General features: G+C 36.9%; 1 protein-coding gene across 1 annotated transcript in view; it reads left to right on the plus strand.

Moving 5' to 3' along the window:
• Positions 1–892: 892 nt before the first annotated feature.
• LOC134797165 (B-cell lymphoma/leukemia 11A) overlaps positions 893–19511 on the plus strand; it is a 53837-nt gene continuing 35218 nt past the window's right edge. Inside the window, exon 1 of the mRNA XM_063769419.1 lies at positions 893–1830. Within this exon, the coding sequence (XP_063625489.1) occupies positions 1794–1830 (37 nt within the window). The 5' untranslated portion in view covers positions 893–1793. The remainder of the gene's footprint in view (positions 1831–19511) is intronic.

The following is a 19511-nucleotide window of genomic DNA, read 5'->3' on the forward strand; positions in this document are numbered from 1 at the left end:
CGTATCACAGAAACAGTTGACAAAATTTTCGTCAATCAATCAAAATTGCGAAAACAATTCACGAATTTAAAAATCGAACGTAAAGTTCCCAGAGTTCGTTCAGAAACAATTATGAAAAAGTTCTTTTTCGCCGGCGTTCTCGCGGCAGTTAAGTCGCGACTGACACTCATAAAACTTATTAAAGTCAAGGACCGACCGAGATAAGTTCCTCGTGGCGTCTTAAGTAAAATAACGCCGGGAAAAATGTGCTCTAAAACTTGGCGGGGTGAGAGTGAAAAATGTAGTGGGGCAGCGTAGCTTCGTGCGTATTTGAGAGGTGCATTATTTAGTACATTTTATCGACAACATTTTTAACTCTTTAACATTTCAGACTACAACATTCTAGCCGATATTTTTCAGTAAACATTTTCTTTCACTAGTCTAGTCGAAGTAATATTTTTACATGCAATTCATGCGACGTCTACGAACACGTGTTGCTACGAGCGTAGCATTCGTAGCGCTACGGGGAGCGATTTGATTCGTAATAGAATAGTATTGTAAAATTTTCGTTTCCATCGAGTTAGCCATATTTTCAGGGTAAATGGTACAAAACTGCTATTTTTAAACCTTATTTTTTTTGTTTTTAAATACAGGTACAATACATTGCATATTGGAGAAAGGATGAGTCTAATAAAAATCAATTGTTAGCATTTCATTACCGAACTTTTTAAAATCTAAGCGGAGACTGACCGCACTTCACAGGTCCGTTCAATTAAAAATTCCATCTCCTAATCGAGTCATGAAATATGCAAGCAAATATTATCCCTTTTCTTTTGTACGCGCTGCATCTTCGCCCCACCCGCGCACGCACACCAACGCACGGCACTTATGATCGCTGGCCGTCTCTGTCGCGCGCGGGCGTTCGCCGCGCGGGAGGTACGCTCGGTCTCGCTCGTTCAGCCGAGGCGGCTGCGACCGCGAGTAACCCCTGGCTATCCGTACGGACTCGCACGCGCCCTCGTCGGCCGGCCGAGCGAGATGGCGCGAGTCGTGGACATGCGGAGGCCGCGGAGCCCTCGCGCGAAGGGACACAGGACAGACGCTCTCGGACATCGGGCGCGAGCGGGCGGTCGGCCGCGCACCTGCTACACCGCTCCGCACACGCGGTACTCGAACGCGACGACTACATCGTAAACTGAAAATACAACTCCTGAAAATTATTACGTTTTACTCTCTTATCGTTGATTTTAATCTTCTTGAATAAACAGTATAAATCCGTCTCATTTGAACATTTTAGTGAACTTTGCGAAAGACAGTGCAAACAAATATTTTCGAACTGAAAAGTGAAGAAGTTTTATCAAGATATAAAATCTGAAGTGTGACCAACAGCCACGTTCGCCAAATAACGAAATCGCCACTAGGTGTGGATTGATTAGATTACACTGAGACGCTCATTCAAGTGTTGATAAGAACGTATGACCAAATTTTGGCGAATAAACATCCGAAGGGCCAACCGGTGCGCAGCAACATGAAAAGAAAAAAGTAAGCAAGTTGATAAGTGCAAAATAATTTGCTAAACATGAAAAAGTTACGAAGATGACTAGAAATTTTACGCAAGTTTTCTGCCGTCGGACTTTCGAGTATCCAGTGACATCTCGACCCCTTTATCAAAAACTTTTTAAAACACCGAACGATAAGCCGTCGGGGCTGTGAATGTGAAGTGACGAACTGTCGCCAGATACCGAAGATATTTAGATAAAATTTTCTTTGATAAAGAAGTTGTTGAAGATCTAAAAATAGGTGATCAAATCAAGATGAGAATCAAGATGCCAGCTGTACGCATCGCGCAAGGTAAGTCGCAAAACATTTCACAAATAGATAATCAATCAACACTATAATCAATGATAGCCATTGATAATCAATCTTTTACAAACTGCTGGCCAGAATTTAACCCTATAAACATTGAACAAAAGTGCAAAACCAAATTTAAATTTGGCATACAAATATTTGCAGTAAGATTCCTATTAAATCTCTAATAAGACAATCGCCGTCAAAGGCACGAAATTTAGCGAAACACCGCACACAGCCGACACAAACACTGTACCTCGGAGACTCCATTCAGAGCAACGAGCTACTTAATACCCGGGCCCTGTGTCAATATTGACGCAAGACGATTGTGGTCATCGTTGTCCGAGCTGAAAGGGCTTTCATCAGCTGACTGGCTCGCTATAAGAGATAAGGGTGCGCGGTCAATGCGTGGAAAGTTTGCGGGAACTTTTTTGATGGAAATTGTGGGATTTTTAAAGCTAAAAATATAAGTATAAAAGAAACTAAATTATATGGGAAAAGAACTGTTCAAAAGAATAATACATTTTTGCTATACCTATGCGAATAAACAAATAACAAAGATAATAAAAGTGCTTTAATATTACTATGGAAATAATTACCTAATGCAAAAATTAGCAAGGTCTCCTTAATATTCGAAATAAAGGCATTGAGAGAAAAATGTTTTATAAACGTACGTATTGATAAATTTAAGAGGGGACACATTCTGAGAAATGGTATGAAAATAAACAATATTTAAAGTACTATTAATAGCAATATTTAATACAGTCATGCCAATATTTGAAACAATTAAAATTAATCTTTTGAACAATTAAGAAACACAATGACTAAAGTAATATTTGTCAAACAGGTAAATGAACAAGAGATAAATAAATTATACAATACAAAGAAGGCTTATTCAAAAAAAGCAATAAACTAAAAAATAATAGTAAAATAACAATCCAGTAACCATTGACCACTACAAACACGAGATACTGTTTTACTTCGTTAACTTGTATTTACCATTGTCACGCGTTCCCACTGGCCAACAGTTATATATTTTAATTGCACATTGTTGCACTGAAGATTTCTCATGCTTTACTTTAGCTTAAATTAAACGGACGATATATCTACGTTCTCTGACGGAAATTGTAACTGTCCGTGTTTGTTTGTACTGTTTGTAGTGCAAACCTGTGTTTAAGCTGCTTTGTGTTATTGTTGGTTTGATGCTTAATTTTAATTTGTGACATGAGAAAAGAAAGTTTGTTACTTGTTATCGAATTGATAAAGACAGCAAAATTTTCTTAAAAATTTAGGCTCCTAAAATTTTATTTTCAAAAATATTGATTTGTGGATGTTCAAAATTTTACTTTCAGGGATTTTAAACATTTGCCCTAAAGCGAATTTTGCGATAGATTAAGCTTTGATCAACTTAAATTCTATCAAATATCCTATTCACTCAAAGACCATATCCATATCAATAACCAGGAATATTATCTTCTTTAATTAGCAAACGAATTAAGGAAATAATAAATAAAGTGCAAAAATAATTTTGCAATACAACCAGTTAGTTAAGCTAGAAGGTTGACATCATAAAATTAAATATTCCATGATTTCTGCGTGCAATACTCATTCAGAGCGGAGCGGTGTGCACGCGCACGGCATCTCAAAGCTGTTATCGCACACATGGGCAATTAGTCCAAGTTGACCGGAGGCGACGGACCACTCTCATTGGTCGCTGCCACCATGACGTCACCGACATCTGCGGCCGTCGCGCCCGATTGGTCGACACGCGTCATTTCGTCGATGACACGTTTGTTCTTATTTTGAACGTAAGAAGTTCGAGGTACTCAGTTTTTGCCGTTCCCAACAATGGAATCTCGAACCCCATTCGTATACTTGAACCAGCCTTTTGTGTCCTATATATATAGTTATAGCACACAAAAACGTTGTAATTGCAGGGTATATTTTTTATAATTCAAGGATACATTATCATTATTAACTCTAATTAGGGATGTTACACTAAATGACACCGTGTCATGGGGCATTAAAAATTTAAACGATCCAGGGACAGGTTTTAACGTAATCCCAATTAGGCCTAAGGGTAGACACCGAAACCTTTCGGCTTTTTAAAACCCTCCTCAAAAGTGTGAATTCAGTAATCGTAAAATCACTTTATCAGGCACGAGGCTAGACGGGAGACACCGCGGTAACTTTTCAACAAACTTTTAAAAATCAAAGTTAACTTTAGAACGGCGAGCGCGACCCGGCCAAATAAAATATTAAACGTGGGACAACCTTTTTGCAACGGGCCTTGTCGCTAATTGATGTGGTTTTTTGTTTGGATATCTGGCTTTTAATTGGTATCGTTTGTTACATACTGTGACCGTATTCTCCACATCTGTCTTAAACTGTTGTAAGTTATGTTTTTCTTTTAGAATATTCCTTCGTTAAACGGAGTCAGAAAGTATGATAAATCCATTTTAACTTTGATTGCAAAAGTATACCCAACATTTTTTTCTTCATAGGTCAATTTATACCTCTTTAAAACAACTAAATATATTGGTTGTATATTGTTTCGATGCCATTGGATGCGGTACAAAATTGAATGAATGCTACATAAAAGAGCCGCACGTCAATTTAAACATTGCTTATATCTTGTCCATTCCCGCTTGGCGATTCAATATGTCTTCATTAAGGATATCGCAGAATCGCATTACAACCGGATTTATCGATCACGATGCCATGTTACTTATAGCTCTATCACTGACCTTACCGTAATTATAGTAATTATGATAATAATTACATTGAATACTGGAAAAACATTTGTATTGACAATTGCAATTGAAATGTATGTATAGTCTAAAGAAAATCAACAAACCGAGGTCGATGGAAAATTCTGTTTTGTGTCCTGTTAATTAAGACGGATAGTAAATAAATAAAAAAATATGAACATACTTTTGATCAACTCAACTAAAAAGTTTATGAATCTATCTTTTAAAATATTTAACATTATCAAACTGCACAACGGGAATATTTAACATGGCCAGAAACGGCTTATTTAAAAATACAGCAAATAAACTCTTTAAAAAGTCGCTGAAACTGATCGCCTATTATAAATTGCATGTAGTTATGCAGCTTCATACGCAATCGTGGGAAAGAATCAAGAGTCCCATCTCTTACAAATGCAAGTCGAAGAAGAGCACCAATAAATTGAATTCGTCAAGAGAACATATAAATTTAGCAATCGACATCTTTACATTAGAGCGGAACAGGGACAGGAGAAAGGAGACAACCCGGGAACTGGCAGTTGATATTTAAATTATGGGAATCAAGTTAATTTTCGAATTTAGAATAATGATTCAGCGGACGGCGGCCACCCGTTTTGAATTTCGATCGAAGTGGACCGGCTACATATTTTTTTTTATTTTAAATGTCCGCAGCGATCGGCATTTTGCATTTGTGATTCTTAAGATAAAGACGTATGGATTTACATATGTTATGTCAATGGAGGTCCTGGTAACATTTAAATTGGATTTATTAGTCCGGTCCCATTAAGCAGTACAAAACGACGTTGGGGGCATTATTAAAAAGATATAGTATTTCGATCGATCGACATTTATATTATTCATCACGGGAAATAAAGGAAATCGGATGACCAAATAGGTTACGTTTTACATTTGGGCTTAACAAACAATCCATTGACAGAGAAAAGGATTACCCCTGTTAACAATACAAATCGTGTTGCAAACAATAAAAACAGTAGCTAAACATCTTTGTGAACGGTTTAGACTTAATCTTGGGATGTAGATGCAACGGGATGATAATACACCTTCAGTAACTTATCGCGTACAAGAAATCGGTGCTCATTGTAGCCACTTTTTTTGTTGAAGTTATTCGAAGTATTGATTTTGATCATCAAATTAGAAAGTATTAAGGTGATTTGTCTCGACAAATAAATATAAAGCTTCCCTAGTTTTATTTAAAACCAGTATGACGTTATATTTAGCGTATAATATAGTAATCCTTATAATCATTCTTAAATTCTAACAGACTCATTTAACAAATTATCGTAATGCGTTGCTTTAAAAGAAGCCATTGTATTTCATCCCGGGGCAAATCTTTGACCAATGTCCGCCCATTAGGCTCAATTACGGGGCCTACGAAAATAAATACTCGGCCAAAATACAATGGGATAAAAAATGTTCATAACAAGAATTAATTTATTGTTAGTCCGCGATCAATAGCCGGGAGTGGGTGGACAGTCTCTCAAGTCCATCTTTGTCAGGCTTTAATACCAATTTGTCATTGTCGGCCTTTCAATGTTAGAGACGATTTAAAGTTTGGTAGGTGTTATTAGGTTGAGACGTGTCGACAGATTGAAGGTGTCAGCTTTTGGAGCACTGCCTTGCAACACATTTGAAAGGCTGATAAATAAAAAGGTCATTCGAAACTATGCTTATTATATAGTTGGGCTGTTAGAAAAAAGTCAGTGGACACATTTTAAAACGCATCAAATAGCCAAAGAAAGGATGTAAAGATTTATCAAAATCATACAGGTTGACAATGGGTTGGGCCGACTCGGATAGAGGCACCTGAAGCTCCAATATTTTCCCATGGTCAAACTCCTATAAACACCTCGACAAAAAATACACAGTGGTCCTTTGACAAACAATCGGTCAAAAGATTTTTTTTGGGCAAAACAGGCTCACACACCCACATACTGCCCGATAACGTTTCTACAATGCCGAATGGGGTTTGGTTTCCGAAGCATAGGCAAAATAACTATTGTGTATCATTATGCGTTCCTTTCATCAATTTTACTAGAAAAGGGTTTACAAGTGTCACTTTCTACATTTTTTTGCTATTGTGTTTTAATCGACGGCTGCTGTATTGTACGGTTCAGGTTTATTCTGTTCGTTGATTGTGATCGTTCTGATTCAAATCTGTACTTTATCTATATCGATAAAAATATGGATTAAGTAAATTTAATATTTTCTAGTCTTATCTTAAACTTAACTGTATTAACACCTACTAGTTTATATTTAGGTATAGGATTTTGTACAGTTACATAAATATCACTTGCTCACATAACTTTTACTTTGGGATCACTAATTTCTTTCCGATTCTACGGTTTTATCCAAGTATTATTCGACGAAATCAGATTTTTTTTCTTTATTCTACCTGATCTTTACATCGCCCGTGATCTTCGGATTCCTGACCCTTGTCCAAAGCCTTTTGATACCACGTCGGATCGTGTTCTGTGCGATATTCACCACACGTCACGGACGTATTTAATAGAGCGCGCTATTGAATTACATCCATTTTCGATTCGCAAAAGGATGTTTTTTCAGTTTGCGCGCGTAAACAAACCAACGCTAACCATTTTTTGTCTTGTGCCGCATTCCTTTGGAGTTCACTAAGTTTAATACGTAAAAGTTCTTAATACTTATTACCAGAGTTCATAAAAATACAATTTAAAAATATATTAAAGCAAATTATTAAATTTAAATTCAAAAATATTTATTTCAAGGAATTAGCATTCCAAGAGAGGCAGTACAGTGATCCAATAAAATCTGTTACATTTGAAGTAGATACCGAACATGAAACCGCCACCAATTAAGTTTAGACAAATAGATCAAAATTATAGCACGACAAAGCAATTAAATCCACATCATTCATTCGAATATCAAGTCGCTAAAACATTAATCGTATTTAGTCAAAGCATAGGGCAAAGTATTATAAATCTAGCAACCGCCCACGACACCAGAACAATACCAACACAACACACGAAACAACACAACATAAATCATAAGCGAACATCGACTATCGTCTTTCACTGGGCCCTGTGTTGATGATTTTTAACACCCACTTTATCTTAAACGAAACAATAACTTGTGATAATGTGATAGAATTGAATCTAGAAGGCGTGATGAAGGATATATTACCATTGTTTCATAAATCAGATCTCCATTTTTGGAACCTAAATAATCACAAAAGCAATTGCTAAAATATTTGAAGAAACGAGGTTGGAAACTAAACCCTCTTAGATTTACTCAACATATTAAAGTAATATTCCATTTCTGACAGCAAGCAGCAACTGCATGTTCCGTTGGATTTTAATTTGAACCATAATAGCAAGGTATACAGTTCAAATTGAAGTTCACATCGGAAGCGCCGTCGTAAGGTCTTGACTCTTGTCTCTCATATTTAAAATGGAGCCTTTTACTTACATTGTTATGGTATTAGTATGATCTGATCTGATGGAACTGGAAAATTGTTATAATAATGTAGAACAGTACTCCTAGTGTAAATTTCATTCGGTGGCGTGACGTGACGTATGCGTTTGCGTTAAGTGTCATTTTGTATGGGTTTTTGAGTTTCCAAAACGTCCCACTTGGCGCGCAGTTCAATCCCATACAAAATGAAACTTAACGCAAACGCGTACGTCCGTCACACTAGGGGTTCAGAAGGTTTACAAGGCATACAAAAACAAAAACCTAAGCGAAATAAATGTAAATTTGACTCCAAAACTTCAATTCGAACTACACAATACCAATAATCGCAAACAATAACTCGGTTCAAAGGATATTGAATCCCAATCGTAGGTGTTGCATTTCCGACTACACTGTACGCTAGTCGCAACACTCGCAACATTGTAGAAACGGTCGTCCACTTTCCTCTAGTAGTTAAGAGCATAGTGGGCAACCGTTTCTCCATACAAATGTAGTCCTTTTATTCCTCGCTGAATATTAACATTATAGAAAATATTTTTACACAATTTCATTTAATTATATTATACACGGTTATGCTCCTTAGTTTGAGTTAACTTCGTTTAAATAATTATTTAGTATAAAATTTAGGAGCTTCCGAAAATTAGTACTCATTTTTTTTTCTCAATAACTGAAAACCGAAAAACATCGAAAGGGGGCATAACTAAGGTTAATTGTGTAGAAACATTATCCGTGATGTCAATATCCAAAGAGGAAAATAAGGACTACGTTTGTATTAAGAAGCGGTCGTCCACTTTCCTCTCAGCATAAGCGTAGGATAGTTAGAGGGTCAGAGTTGGTGGTGTTTCTAACATTATTTGAAGTCATTTGGGTTAAGTAGGAGTCTAGGTGAAAAATTTTGCAATCTGTTTGATGCACTGAAGTAATGTTAAACTGAGAGATAATATACATCGCCGCTTAGGAATATCTTAAGGCTAGGTTTACACGGCGCAAATTTTTCCCGTATACCGTATACGGGATTTTATCGAATACCGTAGTGACAGCAAAATTTGTAAGAAACGTTAAAAATCGTTCACACGGCTAGACGGCTTTCCCGCATAGACGCTGTGTGAACGATTTTGAACGTTTCCTTTCCTAAGAGTGTAAAGGTGCATTTCTGACTACAGTGTATGCAAGTCGCAATATTGTAGTTAGCATGGGCAGAGGTTAGTTAGAGGGTCGCAGTTGCAGGCAAATCTATCTTCTTTAAGGACATCTGTGTTTAAAATCTACAAACTCTTTTAATATGCCCTTTCAATGGGTTAATTAGCTAAGGCTAGGTTCACGCAGAGTAAATTTTTCCCGTATGCCGTATACGGGATTTTATCGAATACCGTAGTGACAGCAAAATTTGTACTTATAGAAACGTTAAAAATTGTTCACACGGCTTTCCCGCATAGACGCTGTGTGAACGATTTTGAACGTTTCCTTTCCTAAGAGTGTAAAGGTGCATTTCCGACTACAGTGTATGCAGTCGCAATATTATAGTTAGCATGGGCAGAGGTTAGTTAGAGGGTCACAGTTGCAGGCAAATCTATCTTCTTTAAGGACATCTGTGTTTAAAATCTACAAACTCTTTTAATATGCCCTTTCAATGGATTAATTAGCTAAGGCTAGGTTCACACGGAGTAAATTTTTCTCGTATGCCGTATACGGGATTTTATCGAATACCGTAGTGACAGCAAAATTTGTACTTATAGAAACGTTAAAAATCGTTCACACGGCTTTCCCGCATAGACGCTGTGTGAACGACATTGAACATTTCCTTTCCTAAGAGTGTAAAGGTGCATTTCCGACTACAGTGTATGCAGTCGCAATATTGTAGTTAGCATGGGCAGAGGTTAGTTAGAGGGTCACAGTTGCAGGCAAATTTATCTTCTTTAAGGACATCTGTGTTTAAAATCTACAAACTCTTTTAATATGCCCTTTCAATGGGTTAATTAGCTAAGGCTAGGTTCACACGGAGTAAATTTTTCTCGTATGCCGTATACGGGATTTTATCGAATACCGTAGTGACAGCAAAATTTGTACTTATAGAAACGTTAAAAATCGTTCACACGGCTTTCCCGCATAGACGCTGTGTGAACGACATTGAACATTTCCTTTCCTAAGAGTGTAAAGGTGCATTTCCGACTACAGTGTATGCAGTCGCAATATTGTAGTTAGCATGGGCAGAGGTTAGTTAGAGGGTCACAGTTGCAGGCAAATCTATCTTCTTTAAGGACATCTGTGTTTAAAATCTACAAACTCTTTATACGCTTTTAAAATGCCCTTTCAATGGGTTAATTAGCAATAACCTACGGTAAAAATCACCCAGAATCTATGCTCCATCACACGCTTACGCCCCAGCGGCATACGGTCGTAACTGCATTTGTATGCTGGGAGCTTTCCCATACCGGGCACTCGTGACCGCTCGCCTTGTTACCGATGACCTGCGCCGAGATTATGCACTTACATCCGTCTGTGCGATGACTGTTTAATTGAGGCCATGTGAGTACGAAACAAAGGTTTCGCGCGTTTATGGCGAGCGGAGATTAACTTTCTTGCTTTATGACCGGTTTAGTAAAAATGGCGTAAAGATATGAAATTTTATGAAGAGTAGGCATTATTTACTTTGAGAAGATACTCATCATCTTCCTCGCGTTGTCCCAGCATATAGAAGATACTATTAGCTAAAAACGCACAGAACTGAATGTGACGATAATAAGCATTATTTTGTTTAAGTTTGCCGTGATGTCTAGAGGTTATATTCAGAACTTTTTGATAATATAATTTTCAAATTGATCTCTATCATAAACTAGAAGTACCTATACAAATTATACAAAGTGAACATACTAAGTACCACTGTATATATCTTTTATGTAAATAAATGGATTTTTATACCATAACAAATTACCAGTCAACCTAAAGGTCAATCAAATTTAAAATTATTTTTAGTTCGGTTCACAATCGCACTGTTTAAAATATATCTTTTGGCACAATATTTATATTTTGGGTTTCTTTTTTACATTTACCTACAGGTCATTCGACAGGCATTGAGGATGTGACCGCTCATGTTTCCGATGACCTGGGATTTTGCACTTACGTCTTCGTGCACGGTGTCCGTTTAATTGAGGTCACTTTAAAACAAAGCTTTCGCGCCTTTATGACCCATAACTTTCTTATGGTTTATGAATTTAAAGAAAAAGTTATAAACAATAAAAAAATAACCGTTGTTATATAACCCAGTACTTAAATAAAGGTTATATTCAAAGTACCTAAAATGTGTTTAAAAACAACAACAAGTTTTACTGTAACCGTTATTTCTTAAAACCCTAAAATTAAAAGTTGCATTCGTAAGAACTTACCTACTTAAAACTTTTAATATAAAAAAAACATATTTCGAGTTCAAATGTTAATTGTAGTGGAAGTAGATATACCTATATACCTATTTTTGGTTTATTAATTTTAATATACCTACAAATACTTTGCTCTGACATCTTACAATCCGTCGATCTATATAATTGCCATGAAGCTACAAATAACAGAGTAGGCAACTCAAGCGTTAAACATGTTATATGAAAAAATAATTTAATTAGTGCTACTAAATATCTACTACTACTCTGCGAGTCTATACTATGTAGTATGTACTAGCACAAAAATCACTTAACTAATGTAATAATAACGAATCAAACATATTAAGTAAATAAACAGCAAAAATAAAGGGAGTTCCTATATCGATAAACTCAATTATCGATGCTTTTCTCATATACTATTGATCCCTGCATGGTTTGGAGATTTTTTTTACTAGTATTAGGACATTGAACCCCAAGAGGATAGAAATAATATGTACCTACTTATAAAAATATAGGTACACTTACAATCCAAGCTGGGGGCGATCAGCATAGGAAAGAAAAATTATGATAATTGAATTTATCATTGTCTGTAAGTAATTAAATTTTGTCTCCAGAACTTCTATGTCTGAACTATCCCTTTAACTTACGAATACGAAAGTAAGCAGTATAAGTATAAGATTAGCACGCAGACGTATCATTCCTATCTCTCACCTAGCGGGCTAGTTCGTCACTTGATCAACTAGTATAAGAGGGATCTCTAATTAAGTATGTTTGTCATGGACCTCCAGATCACGTTACACTGGTGATCGCAATAGCTCGGTTCTACACTCTCACGCAACTAAAACGGCGCGGGCGGCGATAAATTTGACGCGATGCGCGATCGCCTGATAACCGCCGACTGACCCGCCATTGTTTGTTGGGAACGGATTGAAACTTTTGAATTTAATGGAAGCATTTTTAAATGCGGTATCCGTTGGGGTCATTGTTGTTCCCGGGGTGTTAGATGAAGAAGCTTTCTTTTTTTTAAATATCCAAATAATATAGTCATATTTTCAAAAAATTATCATATTTTTATATCATCATCATCTTCCTCGCGTTGTTCCGATCATATTTTTATAAGTATTCATATTTTTCAATTGAAAAGTCAATAGTAGAACTAGAAATTTGAATTAAGTAGATTATATAGTTTTACACTAAACGATGTTTTCTTCCAAGAAGAATATCAAAGTGAACCTTTTTTTTTGCATTGAAATATTACCTACATAGCTAAATAATCAGACATGCTGTACGTATATAACTTCGTTACATTTGTATCCCATTGCCTTTTCCATCTATTCCTAACTCTGTGATGCGAACTGCAAGGCATTAAGCGACTTAATTCACGCCACGGTAATTGGTTTCATCAACGTACCTCACCCATACCGACCATCTTAATCTGACCCCTCCCTAACCGTCAACATTAGTACCGACAGCGCTTAGTTTAATATCGATACATTTAGGGGCCTCCTTATGCTGGGCGTGAAAGATTAATCGAGATGTAGGAAATGATCGATGAGAACGATGCGACCTCAGGTTTTTTATGAGTGTATAGACAATCTTTGTAAAAGTTTGTATGTATAGCATTTTCTTATACTTAAGCATTAGTTTATAAAATACTCACGACGGGGTCTTTATTGTTTGTCCGCATTTTTGTTAGTCATCATTTATTTTGTTCAGAAACGCGTGACTTTTCAGGATTGCCATAAAACAAACCTAACCTAACCTAACCCATCTATAGGATAACCTTACGAAAATCCTGAAAAGTTAACGGTTTCTGTTTTAGGACTAATGATAATCTGATAAACAATACATTATGAGTTAAAACTTTATGGGACACAAACGGCTCGATTCGGAAAATGAATTAGATTTCTACTAGACTTCAACAAGTTACGATACGGATAATTTAAAGATATTTGTAACATAGATATGTCAAATTTGACGTTTCCGCGATTCTGGAGGTCCTTTTGAGCGATTTCGACAAGTTATGACTTAGATATACAAGTCACATCTAGTCGATATCTAATGTAGATCTAGTTGATCTCTAAATCGTCTCAAGATCTTGTGATTATCTCGAAATCCGAATAGGCCTGAAAGGATAGGATAGGACCCCACTCACGACGGCATAAAACATCAAATTGTAATTTATGTAGGTGTCTATTATTTAAGAAGGATACTGTTTTAACAAAGTACCTACCTACGAACTTTAGAATCAAATATCCTTTGGAAGCATTACCGACTGTTTATTATGTGCAATTATAAAAATACAGGTAACAAATGAAAACTTGAATTCTTAATATATTTACAAAGCACTTATATTGGTCTAATAAGTAATAAGACATGTCAAAAAAATGCAGATGTAAAATAACACCGCAATGTCAGCAAACGTCCCACGCTGTCTTGCGAAGATACCGCAACCCTTTTAGAATCCTACACAATACCAACAAAAGATTCCTTGACCAGAATCAGAGCATTTGGGAAAGTTTTTTTTTGCAAACATGATAAATTGATTCCACGGTCCTTCCGCTTTTAAATGCGTGAGCGCGTAACCATTAGAACGCGTCTGTTACTGATGAAGCTAATTAAATTAATTTTGCTTTTAATTTTTTTTGCTCTATGATTTTATAAATATAAAAAAAAATGCGAACTCAATTCATACAATAACTCAAATCATATTGATTTGAAGATGGTACGGTATCACCATAAACACCAACAATTTAAAAATATTAAGCCGTCTCTATCTCAATATTAAAGAATGTCATTAATGATATTGTTGAACCACAATCAAGTAAAGTACAAAATATGCACTACTTTTTCGAAATGAACTTTCGAAAAACGTATTATTTACAAAAACCATAACATTCCATTTGGAATCGTATAACAATACCACAGAATACAAAATGGCAGTAGTTTCCTTTGGATCTTGGTTCTTTTCGGTTTGCAAGTGGATTCACACAAGAGAAACCGCGACTGGATCAACTCCCGCGCATCACGCGTCGCATTGTCCGGCGTAATTGCCGGGTCGGAAGCCACCTGTTCCGTTTTCACACGGTGCAGGTAGCCCAATCTGACCGGCCGAATAGCGGGACGAGTGGCAAAAACTTTGTTCTACCCTCGATTCTGTCAACATTTTTTGTAAGTAATACTTGCCGGATAGGATAGTCAAATTTCTTGGTCGTTTCTGATATTTTAAAGCAAAGTTTTTCAAATGCTAGCAACCAATTACAGAGCTTATATCAGCTTTCAAAACTTGGTAGTATTTGTACGCTATTTTATTTTTCTCGCATAAAAAGTTTTATAAGCTAAATGTCATAGGATTGTAAAATAATTATCCTGTAAAACTGACCTGGCAAATACGTAAATAAAAGTTTATTAAGCTTAATAAATATATAGAATTTCATATTATCATATGATACCTTTAATGGTAGCAGTTGACACATAACTGAGAGTTAAATAGTAAATACCTTATACTGGGTGTGTCCTGTAATAGGACCAATCAATTAAGATGTACTCCTCAAACTGGTCAATATTTTATGTGCCGTTATAAAACAAAAAGTTATATGTAACATAAACCTGACTAACGCCCCACCTTAAAAAATAAGTTGTACTAGTTAAATTGAAAATGCATTCAAACATTAATATTGTGGACATACGTTTATTTACATTTCGTGGTCAAATGAATAGTCATCGATTCAAATGGCCTTTACAAGCTTACGCGTTAGCCCCAAAAATCACAAGCGTTTTCTCATTTCCTGCTAAATACCACACGCAATTTGTCCCGACCGTCCGTAGGAAAATCAAATTATATTGTTTATCGCATCCCCCATTATTTGCGTCAGAATACCAGATGTACACTGGATGTCAATCTTCCATGTTTGTTTACCTAGAAACAGCAAACAATGTAGGGTCACTCATTTTGCTCGCCAATATGATTGTCGTAATTTCATTACAGAAGAGTTTCATAACTTTTGGAGCCGATGTCGTAACTTTATTTCCAGTTTTCAAAGAAGTCTTTTGTTCAGTCATAAACAGAAGTATTTGGCTTTAGATTTGAAAGGTGGATTCGCACTTATTGGCGGCTTAATTGTGTCGTTTCATTTATTATGTTTTTGTTTCATGGTGATAATTGTACGAATTCGTATTAATCGCAACTTTTCTATTTGAAGACAGTTTTTTTTTGTTTCTGTTACACAAGTTTTATGTCATATAGAAAGGATTTTTTGATGATTTCATCTGACGTTTTTATGTTTAATCATAAACCCGAATTTACGAAATTACATCGCATTATGGATGTCCTGGCTAAGCTATTCGATCACAAAAACCACGTCAAACCAATAATTCATGCTAAATATAACGCGGCACAATTATAAGTCATCCATCCATTCAGATCTGTGCAAAATCATATTCATCCGCTAATGCCATTTCGTAGTGACATGCACTTTTTGCCATTCAAATGGAGGGACAGTTGTGTTTTTCTGTATGGAACTTTCGCGGGTCCCCTATTTCATAGGCACTGGAGACGATTACGCATATTTTTGCTCACACATTATTAGGGGTGCCGTGTGTGAAAAAAATGTACTATTATAAATAAAAGGAGCCTAACAAAGGGATGGGAGTGCGATCGGGGTCACTAGGAAATGGCGGTTTTGATACGGGATTTTTTTACCTGGGACTCTGGGGGTTCTTTTTTCATTGAAATTTCGGGACTCGAAGTTTATCGAGGTAGCCAGTCAGTCTGTGTTCATCTGCGAAGATGATCACATGCTTTATGACTTCAAGGAGTCTACCCACAGTGCCCAGTGGTCGTTCGGACTTGCGAATTCTTAAGTTTAGTTTTAAGTTTACTTTATTAGTTCTCTATTAGGATAAGGAACTTATATTACTAGCTCTCGTTAAGTTATAGTGGTAATATTGTGGATATTTATGAAGAATGGATCTTTCAACGAGGAGTAAGTCAAGATTTTTCGACTCTGGAATCGACTTAAGGCGAAAAGGTAATTTAGTGGGTTTCAAAATCAGCTTTTGACCCATTTTAAATTATAACTGCTACTTATTTCCGACTGATTTTTGGAGCTCACTTATTTTTTATTTTGAATATTTTTGTGTAATGCTAAAGTATCGAAGTTAATAGGGGGGTGGGTCCGCAATAAACGAGGCAATAACGAATGCTGGAGACAAATTGGAAAATAATAAGGCAGTGAAAATGATATCTACCCCCGAAAGCTATCTCTGTACGAATCTAAAGAAATCGGATGCTATTCACATTAACATATAAATGGCAACGTAAGTGGACGTTATATTATATTTATATGTATTCTTATAGATCTGTCCGAACCACAAATTAAGTTCATTTATTTACTTCGTCGAGATTGGATATTTTATGAGTTGTATCGGTTTGCCATAAACGTTATACCTACTCTTTCCGTACCGACAGTCATAAATGGAGCTTTGCTTAAGGCAATGGGCATGCATAGAAAGTCATACGGGTCGTATGCCAAGAAACCTCGCCACTATATCAAGGCACTGTACAAATACAAATACAACTGCAGATAAAATTGTGTGCAAACTCTGCAGTGACCACAAATTTCTTGCCACGGAGGCTGTTTGTCAAAATAATGACCGCGAACTAATAGGAAAGGCCAGACTAGAAACGTATACTGGATAATAAATTCAAAATACTCTCGAGTCAATATAGCGGTATACGAATTCAAACTGTAAACTTACGAATTAGAGTTGTATTTTCAATGGAATATGGTAGTTAAATATGAGCTTTTGGAAGAAATTTAGGACATTCTATTTTATTTCCGCAGTGCTCCGTTTTCGTTTCGTGAATTATTGTGCTTGTGTTTTTAATATTCGTTCAAGTTTACTGAACCTTACAATATTCAAGTTCATAAATTGTACAAAATCTTATAAGACTGTAAAACATCTGTGATGTAACAAAATAATGATGTTACTTGAAAAACATCATTTATCTTTGTAGGTACATAGGTAACTGATAAAGAACGGTTACCAAAAAATAACATAATGTATAAATTTTCGTAATTCGTATTTGTGTCTGGTCTTTTGATTATAAATTGCTCTATCCTATAAAAGCTAGAATCTAAGACTGCAGTAAAGGGTGGGTGCTGGCAGGCCTCCATGCCGGACGCGGTGCCTCTTTTATTACCCCGGAAAAGTGCCGATATTTCGCGCGAACCGTACCATGTACTGTTACGGTCCGCGAAATTTTTTAAAATACTAAAGGAAATTTGTAACATAAATTATATGGCCACAGGAAATAGCCTCAAAGTATTTGAGATTGTGACATTTTCAAATTTTCGTTTCCTTTAAAAATAAGTTTGTACATATGTATACCTACATACATATAACTAGCGACCCAATCAATCGAATCGAATTGATCGAGTTAGCATTTTTGAGGCTGAACGCCGCAGTGAGCTCGACAAAAAACGAGATGAGCTTAAGGCTCGGCCGCCAGCCTCAATTTCCTACAATTATATAGGTGGTGTGCTGACGTGCCCAAAGTGCGCTCGAGTATTTAGCAAGAAGATAGGGTACGTGAGCCACTTAAGGGCGCACCAGAGAGTGGATCAGCTGCACTCTAATAACACGAGTTAAGAATTGCCTACTCCAGAGCACACAGTCGCTGTGGCCGAAATCGGTCAGGAGAGCATCATCATCATCACTAGCGACCCGCACCGGCTTCGCACAGGTTAACAAATTATACTTTAAGTATTCTCCCTCAAGAATCACTCTATCGATAGCTAAAAACCGCATGAAAATCCGTTCAGTAGTTTTTGAGTTTATCGCGAACATACATACACACAGACAGACGCAGCGGGGGACTTTGTTTTATAAGGAGTAGCAATGTTCTAGACCAAAATTTAATTAAAAGTGTATTTGGTAGGTTTGGATAAAAAGTTTTTATTATTATTTATAATTAAAACCTTAAACAAAATATGGCCACTAACTCATTTTTTTTGCTTGCCACAATAAATATATCCTAACAGTATCACGTCAACCCGCAATTCCATTAAAAAATACATGTAAATTAATTAAAAATTAAAAAACACGACTGCGAAAAAGCGAACTGAAAAGACAAAAATAATTTATAGTTGTGTTAGTTACCCAGTCACATGATTGATATTTTTCATTGACTGTACCTGTGTATTTTATTTCAATTGCAGTCGGGGACCTTGATGTATTGACATTTTCCCATTTAAAAGGTCCCCGACTGCAATCGAAATAAAATACACAGGTACAGTCAATGAAAAATATCAATCATGTGACTGGGTAACTAACACAACTATAAATTATTTTTGTCTTTTCAGTTCGCTTTTTCGCAGTCGTGTTTTTTAATTTTTAATTAATTTATTTTATTTTATACTTTTTAGATTTTTTAAACCAACCATATGTTTTATGATTTGCACCTGGCTTTGGACCGCGTGCAGCGCGTCACATACGTCGGGCTACGCCCGACTCCTTTAGTATTAGGGCGCCTCCAGCGCCCAGATTTAGTAAGCTTTTAGTATGAGGGCGCCGAAGGCGCCAGGCTTTGGAACGCGTGCAGCGCGCCACGTACGTCGGGGTACACCCAACGCTTTAAGTATGAGGGCGCCGAAGGCACCCGGGTTTGGTAAGCGTTCAGCGCGCCACGTACGTCGCGCTACGCCCGACGATTTAGTATGAGGGCGCCAAAGGCGCCCAGCTTTGGTAAGCGTACAACGTGTCACGTACGTAGGGCTACGCCCGACACTTTTAGTATGAGAAGGTCGAAGGCGCCTGGCTTTGGACCGCGCGCAGCGCGCCACGTACGTCGGGCTATGCCCGACGCTTTGAGTATGAGGACGCCGAAGGCGCCTGGTTTTGGTAAGCGTGCAGCGTTCTCGTACGTCGGGCTGCGCCCGACTCTTTTAGTATGAGAAGGTCGAAGGCGCCTGGCTTTGGACCGCGTGCAGCGCGCCACGTACGTCTGGCTACCTACGCCCGACTCTTTTAGTATGCGGGCGCCGAAGGCGCCTGACTTTGGAACGCGTACAGCGCGCCACGTACGTCGCTTTAAAAG

The sequence above is a fragment of the Cydia splendana genome, chromosome 14, assembly GCF_910591565.1.
Source record: "Cydia splendana chromosome 14, ilCydSple1.2, whole genome shotgun sequence".
In the NCBI taxonomy this organism is placed as follows: Eukaryota; Metazoa; Arthropoda; class Insecta; order Lepidoptera; family Tortricidae; genus Cydia; species Cydia splendana.